At 39.8% G+C, this 10134-nt stretch overlaps 2 protein-coding genes across 3 annotated transcripts in view; both read left to right on the forward strand.

The window, feature by feature from the left end:
* LOC109383947 (cell division cycle protein 16 homolog) overlaps positions 1-2908 on the forward strand; it is a 7213-nt gene extending 4305 nt beyond the window's left edge. Inside the window, exon 4 of one of the 2 annotated variants that reach the window (XM_019644822.1) lies at positions 2515-2908. In XM_019644822.1, coding sequence (XP_019500367.1) covers positions 2515-2528 — 14 coding nt within the window. In that variant the 3' untranslated portion in view covers positions 2529-2908. Of the gene's footprint in view, positions 1-2420 lie in introns of both variants that reach the window. The other variant, XM_019644821.1, reaches the window with a different exon arrangement.
* Positions 1-10134, forward strand: part of LOC109383918 (cell division cycle protein 16 homolog) — a 33033-nt gene that overhangs the window by 5521 nt on the left and 17378 nt on the right. The window lies entirely within an intron of this gene.

Genomic DNA, 10134 nt, shown 5'->3' on the forward strand with positions numbered 1-10134 from the left:
AGTCAGCCCGAGCTGAGCAGCCGCGGAGCTGCCAACAGGTAGCAGGATGGCTCAGCTAAAAAAAAAAGAACCTATGTCTATAATACATAAGAATCCTACAAATCAATAAGAAAAAGTTCAGTCAAAAATGGACAAAATATTGGTACAAGAGCTTCACGAAAGAGGATATCAAGATAGTTACAAAGCAAATTAAGGTGCTTAATATCGTTACTTATTAGGGAAATGAAATTAAAACTATAGTGAGATACCACTGCACACCTGTCAGAATGGCTAAAACTTAAAAATACTGATAGTGCCTAGTGTTGACAATGATACGGAGCCACTGGAACTCTCATATATTATTGATTATTGATGGGGTTATAAACAGGTAAAACTTCTTTGGAAAACTGTTAAACATACCTCCTAAAGTTAAACAGGCCTAATATATCAATCATCTGTTGCTGCCTAACAAACCACTCCAACCAACAAAGATGTTTTATTTCTCACAGTTCTGTGGGTCGATTTTTGGCTCGTTTGCTGGTCTCATTCACTTATGCTACTGTGCTCAGCAGGCAGTTGGTGGGACTTATGGTCTAGATGTTAGACACAGGTGGGCCTTTCCATGGGTTTTTTATCCCAGGCTTGGAAGAGCGTGGTGGTTGCAGGGTTCTAAAGGACAAGAACTAAAGCTTCAAGACCTCTTAAAAGCTGGAAGTTGCACAAAATCACTTCTGTCACATTCTATTCATCAAAACGAGTCATGTGATTAAGTACAGAGTCAACACAAGAAGAGGTTATTCAAGGGCATAGGTGCTGGGAGGTGTGATTCATTGGGAGGGGTATTAGGGTAGTGATCTACTGTACTGACCTTATGATGTAGCTGTTCTACTCCCAGGTATATGCCCAACAGAAACATGTGCCTTCATAAGCCAGAGTTCACACACAAGATTGTTCATAGCCGCTTTAATAATAATAGCACCTAACTGGAAATAACTGAATGTCTACCAATAGTAGAATGGAGAAATAAATTGTGGTGTACTCATACAGTAGAACGATTAAAAGGACTAAGTACTGAGTCATATTGTAACATAGGTGAAATCTCACAATTTTTGATAGAGAATATACACTGATTAGTTCCATTTATATGTGTATGAAGATTAGTATAAAGCATAACTAAATAGTGATAGAAAAATCAGAGCAGTGATTACTCCTGGCTTGGAAAAGGGAAGTATTCACTAGAAGGGGCATGAGGGGCTTTTTTAGGAGCTGGAAATGTTCCAGTTTGGTCTGGTGGTAGTTTAGTGGGTATATACATATGTGAGAATTCATCCATGTGTGCACACTTTACAGTTTGTAGGTTGTGGCTCAGTTTTTAAAAGTTAAAAAACCAAAAAAAAGAAGCTTGAGTTCTGGCATGCTGAAGACCCTTGGCTGAAATCTTAGCTTTGCCGCTCAGTAGCTGTGTGAGTCTGGGGCAGGCCTGAGCCTCAGTTCCCTCATTCGTTCAAGGAAGTGGTGTGTGGATTATATGCAAAGTTTTCCTATACCGCTAGGTCAAGTCTGGAGATGGGATACTGAGTGGGACAGGCATTTTACCTGTCCTCACAAAGGTAATGGTTTTACCGAGAAGGTTTCCAAGTGTATCGTTCATTATGTACTACTTTTTATTTTGCTGAGGTATAATTGACATATAACATTGTATTCATTTCAGGTGTACAACATAAAGATTTGATGTTTGTGTATATTGTAAAATGAACACCACAATAAGTCTAGCTAACATTCATCACTATACATAGAAAAATTTTTTTCTTGTGATGAGAACTTTTAAGATCTACTCCCTTAGCAACTTTCAAATATGCAGTGCAGTATTATTAACTATAGTCACCATGCTGTACTATTTTTATTTTAGAAGGCTGTATGTCATTATCTGTCAAAACACCTATACTGAAAGCTGTTAGTTTAAACTGTGTAAAATTGTCAATTTGTTTATATCAGAAATGATTAAACCTTATACACCTGTTGAAAGTCTTTTCCATTCTTAAGATTTTGATATGTGGAAAATATATTTCCCTTTACTATGGTTTTTATATGCATAAGACCTGTAATTACACCAATGCCAAAATGCCTATAGGCAGTTCTTGTCTGTAACAGCTGAGAAAAAGTCATCCATAGGTTCCTATCAGTATTGAAGGGATTTGGGGAATGGGCTGGCTATTGAGCCACGCTGGAGCTGAAACTGCATGTGCTTCTAGAAGTCTTCCCAGCAGTCTCCCTTAGTAATAAAAACAGAAGAGAAGGAAAATTGATTGGAACATTTTTTTTCTTTCTGAGCTACTCTTAAAAGTGCCATTTGCTTTAATGATAGAGGCAGTGTTATGTAGCAATGGATTTGACAGATAAGTGATGGAATTTCTTATTCTTATTATGGTGTTTCTTTTTAGGAGCAGACATTAAAGACAAATTAAAATGTTATGACTTTGATGTGCATACAATGAAGACACTAAAAAACATTATTTCACCTCCGTGGGATTTCAGGGAATTTGAAGTAGAAAAACAGACTACAGAAGAAACAGGGCTTGCACCACTGGAAACCTCAAGGAAAACTCCAGATTCCAGACCTTCCTTGGAAGAAACCTTTGAAATTGAAATGAATGAAAGTGACATGATGTTAGAGACATCTATGTCAGACCACAGTACGTGATTCCAAATAGGTCCTGATTTCATTTTGTCCTAGAGTAAAGTAGATCAGTGTTCTTCACCTCCTTGTCATGTCTTAAGAATTTCCCATTTCTTAAAACGAATCCAGACTACACCTCTACATTTAGGAATGGAGACCTGCCTTAAAAGACTGGGTAACTCACCTTTGCAACAGATGTTTTCTGATCCTACAAAATAATTATACATAGTGAAATAAAGAAGATAAACTATCTGTTATGTCTGTTTTTTTCTTTTTTCAATAAACATTCATTTTGGACTAATTTTAGATTTACAGAAAAGCTGCAAAGATAGTACAGAGCGCTTCCATATGCCCTGCACCGTTTCTTCCCATTGTTAACATATTACATTACCATGGAACCTTTGTTATAACTAAGAAACCTACAGTGGTATGTTACTAGTAACTGAACTCCAGACTTTATTTGGATTTCACAGTTTTTCCACTAATGTCCTCTTGCTGCCCCAGCATCCCGTCTAGGGTCATACTGTACTTAATTGTCACATCTTCTTAGGCTCCTCTTGACTGTGACAGTATCTCGGACTTTCATAGCCTGGATGGTTTTGAAGAGGACTGGTCAGATATTTTGTACAATGTCCTTCAATGATGTATTTCTCATGGTTGGATTGGGGTTGTAGGTTCAGGGAAAAAAAGACCACAGATGTGAAATACCTTTCTCATTACATGTCGGCGTACATGATATTAACATGAGTAATCAAAGATGGTGTTAACCTTGATTACAGTGATGTCTGCCAACTTTCTTCACTATAAAGTTACTGTTTTTCCCTTTGCATACTGCATTCTTTAGAAGCAATCACTAAATCACTAAGTACGGGCTACCCTCTGGGTGGGGTTTTTTTTTTTTAGCTGAACCATCCTGCCACCTGGTGGCAGCTCAGCTCGGGCTGGAACTCGAACAGCTGTTGCTCAGAGCTCACACTCGAGTGAGCTCTTAAGCCACTCCGCTGGCCCGAGTAAGGGCTACCTTCAATGGAACCAGGGGTTTTAAGCTCTAACCCCTGGAAGGGAGTATATCTGCACATATTTGGAATTATTCTGTAATGAAAATTTGTTTCTTCCATTTATTTAATCATCAGCATGGATACATGTATATGTATTTTATATTTTAGGTTAAAAAAACGTATAATTTTGTTTATTGTATGGCTTTCAGCTTGGCTCCTGTGTCCCTGTGACATGCCCCATCCATTTGTGATTTTCATTGTTTTGTTTTTTCTTTATTGGGGATATCTATCTTTCTATCTATCTATCTGTCTTTGGTAACAAATTACCATAGCAGTTCAAGATGGGGGTATGGGGGTGGGGGGGACACAGAGAGTATATAGGAACTCTGCTTTCTGCCCCATTTTTCTGTAAACCTAAATTGCTATAAGAAATAAATTGTGTGTATGTATGGCTATGTAGATAGCCATTTTAACCATCTTCAAGTGTGCAATTCAGTGGCATTTTATTTCCAATTTTTTGCATCACCCAAACAGAAACTTTGTACCCATTAAGCAGTAACTCCCCACTCATCCCTCCTGCAGCCACTGGTATCCTATAATCTACTTCCTGTCTATGAATTCGCCCATTCTAGATAATTTCATGTAAGTGGAATCATACAACATTTGTTCTTTTGTGTTCTTTTGTGTTCGGTTTATTTTACTTAGTGCAATATTTTTAAGGTTTATTTATGTTATTGCTTTTATCAGAACTTCATTCCTTTTTTATGGCTGAATAATATTCCATTATATGTACTATATATACATTTTCATCTGTTGATAGACACTTGGATTGTTTCCTTTTGATAATTTTGGGTTTTTTTGGCTGAGTAGTAAAACCCTTGGCGCAAGAGTGCTTCAATAAGAATAGTGTGAGGTGTGAGATTTAGAATCCTTTTTATTATCCCTATCTAGAAATATCACTCAAGAGCTAAAATTAGATACTGTTAGATGATAGTTTAATATTTAGAAATTAGAGCGGGAAGACATGCAAATAGATTGAGAACAGTTATTTTTAAAGCTGTTCCAAATATAGGCTCTGTATTTAAAGACCGCTGAAACATTCAGCTCTTTCAAATGAACGGTTTCTACATTTTTCACCATCAGCCCCCTCTGCTCCTCCCTCCCTCCCTATGTATTAAAAGATTTTATCTGGCAACCACATTTCCTTTTTATCACAGATAAGACCATCAGAGCTTATCAGCACAACTAGGTTTTCTATACCAACTTCATTCGAGGCAAAAAAAGGACACCGTGGATCTAGTTTGTATAACTTTATCATAGGTGTATTTCTAATGGGACTCCTTTAGACTTTATGAAATATTGAAAACAGCTCCTGGCTTCTTTTCTGGGCTTTTAGACAACTAAGTTTCAAAACTTCATTTTAAGTCTTCTGACCTATTAATATGTCAAATTTCCAGTGTGTTCACAGGTGTTTAGTGTTTGAAGGTTAAGTACTGGATTGAGTTAAGCCTGGATTTACTTCCACTATCTTCCAGTTACTCCATTCTCTGGGTTTTTATTTTTTTATTTCTACTTGAAATTTTTTGGATAAAGGTGCTTTGAATAAAATATAGCCAACACGCATAAAGAAAAATGAGAAAATATTAAAGATATAGCATTTAAAAATAAACTTCCATTTATAAATTATTCTAACCAAAAGTGTCACTGCCTGTATGTAAAATAAAAATATACAAATATGAACCTGCCTTGGTTGCTGTCCCATTAATTGAGAACCCCAAAAAGTTGAGTAAAAATCACATTGGAAAGCCTTCTTAAGGCCCTGTTTTGTGGGTGCCGTGGGTCTATTAGTTACTCTAACCCAGCCTGTAACACTATCCAGACGGTGGTCAGTGTTGACACCTGAGCGCCTAAGAACAGCTGAAGGGAACCTTCCATGCCGGCCAATTTCTGCTCTCCATTCTGGTGCATTTATTTTGTTCCGAATAGGATAGCCATGTACCCATTTATGCTGTTTGTCAATCGGTTCTTTTTTCTTGAATACAATTGCTAGTCTCTGTTGAAACTTTCAGATTTCCTTGGAAAAGAATAAATAGCTGTAAATAGTTTATTAAGCATGTGAATGTAATTCTCAGGAATGTTTAGCTAAAGGACCAGGTCATCTCCGTGGGAAACTGATTCAGCCCTTCAGAGCCTTATTAAAGGCTCCTCCTGGAGCCAAACGTCCTCTGGTGCTCAATTTCCCGTTGACCCGCTAACAGGCAAGGCTTTCGGACCCTCGTTGCACCCAAGACCGTCGGAAGTCCCGGCTGCTGGAGAGTGCGGGCAGTCTCGACATCTGAACCACCCTGAGCGCTGCTCCGGGTGACCACACTACAGCTGGTCGGAGCTGCGGTCCCTAGACTGTAGGCTTGGGATTCGGGCCCTATCGGACGCCTCCTGCTCCTCGGGTGTCTCCAACCCCGTGGGAGGGGCGGGATCGAAGGTCGTGGGTCAGAGGGTGGGAACCGGACGTGGGTAACAGGGACCGTGGCAGTGGGGAAGGGGCGGGCGGCATCTGAACCACGGGGGCGGGGGCGTTCCAGTTCTCGCGAAGTTTAGGCCCGGGCGGGCGGAAGGCGGCGGCGACTCTACGGCGGGTGCAGGATGCGCTCGGAGAGGGAGAGTGCCGGAGGCCCCGGGGCGGCCGTTGCTGCGCGGGGCCAGAGCTGGAGGGAGAAGCCGTCGGTCGTGGAAGTTCAGTTCCGCCGGGAGTCGCCGCGGCGAGACCCAACATCGCCGCTGGCTTTGTCCTCCAGCTGTGGGAGCAGCACAGGCAAACCTCGCGAGAAGAGGACAGTCCTGAGCAAGGTGGGTGTGGGACCCGGAACGGGGGCGGGGTGAGGACGGGGCGATGCAGGCAAACTTCACTGGGGGACGGACGTACTTCCCAGGACAGAGCAGAGCGAGAACGGGTTGTGCGTGGAATCCGAGAAGAGAACAGTAGAGGCCGGGCAAGACCGGAGTGGGCGAGGGAAGGACGTGGGGTGGGCCGAGAGCTGCAGGCAAACCTCGCAAGAGGAGGCGGGTTTTCAGCGAGATGGGGCGGGACGAGTATGGGGTGGTTCGAGCAAACGTCGAGAGAGGAGATTGGTCCAGACCGAGAGGTGGAGGCGGGGCGACGGGTGGCGGACGCGAGAGGGAGAGAGTGGGCGAGGCCAAGGGGTGGAGTGGCAGTGGAGGGGGCGAGACTAAAGGTGGTGCGTTCCGTGGGTGGGTGTCCTGGAGCTGGGCTGGTGGGNCGTGGAGCTGAATAAAGCAAATGGTAAGAATTTTTTTAATATAATAATTTTTAAGACAGAACATTTTCTGTAACTCGTGAAATTTTATCTCACAAATCTTGGATAATTGAGATTGCAGGTAATAACATAATGGAGTTATACAATAAAAAGTAACAACTGAGGGAAGAAATGCTTATCAGAGTGACCCAATGGTCTGTCCTGTTATCCCAACAGAATACTCTGTTTCTTTATCCCTGCTTCCTTTTCTTATAATGTGTGGCTTAAGTGTTGGGTGGCAGCTTTGCCTTTTTTCTACTTTTTTGTACAATCCATAAGCAAACTGATATGGCAAGAGTCAAAACTGTTTAGAAGTTGGAAGGAAGCAGATTTTTTTGCTCATGGTTTCTGTATTTTAACATTTTAGAAACATTTAGTTGTGTTTGGACTGTATTCACCCTTAAATCTTTAAACTGAATAATGAGCTTTGCCCAAAGGAAAAACAGCTAGCCACTCCAACTCCAAACCCTTGTCGATCTCAGTGTGGTCTGTGACCAACAGCATCACGTCTCCTGACAGTTTGTTGGAGATGTAGACCCCCCAGTGGCCCCAGTCTAATGAACTCAAGTCTGGAAACGTCGTCATGATATACTAGGACTCAATGTATTGTTACTCAAGAGGAAATCATCTTGCTGATTTGATAAACTTGAGTTTAGTCAGCCAGACTGGTTGTGGATGGTTCAGATGGTCCATGATAGGCTCATGGACTAAGAGACATGGGTTTTTAAGATAGATGAGGTGCTTTGAAATAATCTTTTAAGCACCATGCAGTGCTTTATCATGTGCCATTCATCCAGTTTTCCAGTCACCCAGCAAGCACTCAGCACCTGCTTACAGGTCTGGCACTGGGTAAGGAGTTGTGGGGCTGGGGTTTGAATGAAATAGCTGTAGTATCTGCTCCCTGGAGTTTCTGTATTTCATTAGGTAAATGAATTTTGTATCTAGAAAGAAATAAAAGTATGAACTTATTGCTGCGAGAACAAACTTTATATGATTGTGAACAGTTGTAACTCCCAGGGGAAAATCATATCTGAAAATTTATTTGATGTGAATAATTTTATTTTATTTTTTTCCCTAATGTAGAACTTTTCTATCTTTCTCATAAATTGGTGGATTTATACCCTAGTAATCCTGTAAGTAAATATAAACTTTTTATTCTTTTAGAGTTTTTTCTTGAATTTAAAGAAAATGCTTAACTAGTATTTAGACAGTACCTTAATTTAAGTTTAAGCAAATATGTTTTATCTTAAGGTGTTGGAGCAGAATATCTTAGTGCTTATGGTAATTAGAAGCAGCATTAACTTTCTCAATCCACGAAGGTATTTTTTTAGTCTACTGAAATATAACTTAAAATCTCCATTTTTTTCTGATTATAGGAATTAGGTGTGCTTATTATTAAAAACACTTAACATATAGAAAAATAAAGTATTGAAAGTCAAACTCACACTCCCACTTCTCCTAAGTAATGTTAATAATTGCTTGATAGCTTCCTCACATTACATATATATATAAGGTAACTTATTAAATTGTGCACTGATTGAATCATTGTGTCTTCCCAACTGCCATGGATCAGAACTAAGACCTAGAAATTGAAAATTTCAAGGAAACAGGAACTGAGTCCTTAAAGATAAAAGTCAGGAAACAAGGTCTAAGTGTCAAGTGAGAATCTGCACCCTAGACCAGTGTGAAAATAATTTACAAAGAGGAGAAACTAGTGCAAGAGAATTGAGCTAATGATGTAGAACCTGGTAGCAGCAGTGGAGCCAGGGAAGACACACAGTGCAGGTGGGAGCCAGGACTGAGGCTGGATTTGAAATAGGAAGTGTCCAGGAGCCTTGTCTCGTATCAAATGCTGCAGGGATGTGATTGAAAACACCTTGAGGAAGAGCTTTGGACAGTCCCTTTTTCATCTAGGACCCTGAGTAGACAGCTTGTCTCAGAGAAATTTCTAATTTGAACTAGAATATGGGCTGGAACATCTAGCCCACCCCCTGGCCTAATTTGTTAGAGATTTTCAATTCAAAGTTCAGCACCTTTCGTCATGGTAAATTTTGATCTTTATAGGTGTCTTGGTTTGCGGTGGGATGCTATTATCTCATGGTTGGTCATAAGAATGAACATGCCAGAAGATATCTCAGGTATGAATTGATTATCCTGCTCCCTCTGTGGTGAACCTGTAGGAAGAGAGTTCTTGCTCATCTGCTTTAATGCAATAAACAGTACTTTAAAAGTAATGTAAGAGAATAAATGTTTTCTTCAGCAGATTCAGTTCAGTTGCATCAATTATGTACCTCGCTCTTTATAAGATGTCACGAGAGGAAATAAGAGTAATCAATGGTGTAGAACTTGCTCTCAAGGAGCTTATATTTACATTTTTATTTATAAAAGAATAAATATGAAGCAATAGAGAACAATATAAAGTAATTTGAAAGGTTCTGTTTTTCATTTACAGATACTATTAACCTTTTACTTTTAGAACTTCTTTTGTTAATACCTGTGAAATTGCATAAAGCTTGACATGAGATCAGGGTCACTAATGTGACTGTAAAACAGAATTCTTGGCTTAGTGAACCTGCTCTGGTTTTAAGGAACTCCATGCAGCCCAGTCATGCTACTTCACCTGTATTATTCAATTCAAGTACAGGAAAATGTCTAGTATGTAAAGAATTAATAACTAAAGATTTGAAATATAATAATACTTGTGATTTCCTCCATGCACACAAAATAGAAAATGGATCTGAGGGAAAGCATATGAACTTTGGACCCAGACTTGAATTCTAATCCAAGCTCTGGCACTTACTAGCCATCATTCCTTGGGAAAGTTAATTTCTCAATTTAATTTTCCCTAAAAATGGGAGTGATGTAATACTTGTATCCCAAGATTATTAGGAAAATTGATAAGTTGATACGAAAGGATACTATACTAGGAAGAAAATAGGGAGACGCTCTGGTTGGTTGTGTTAAGCAGTGTATAAAAGCTTGCATGTGCTTTTCCTGGAGTAGGGTGATGATTTATATTGTAATAGTTCTTTGAGCTATGCTTCTTTGATTTAGTATGCTTATTCAGTGATGGACTCCACATGGAATGGCACATTTGGGTGAAAGAATATTTAGAAAATAAAATGCTAGGAAGTGTGAATCTCACCCTTTATATTTGCCATGTTTT

This window comes from Hipposideros armiger, unplaced genomic scaffold (assembly GCF_001890085.2).
Source record: "Hipposideros armiger isolate ML-2016 unplaced genomic scaffold, ASM189008v1 scaffold_91, whole genome shotgun sequence".
Lineage (NCBI taxonomy): Eukaryota > Metazoa > Chordata > Mammalia > Chiroptera > Hipposideridae > Hipposideros > Hipposideros armiger.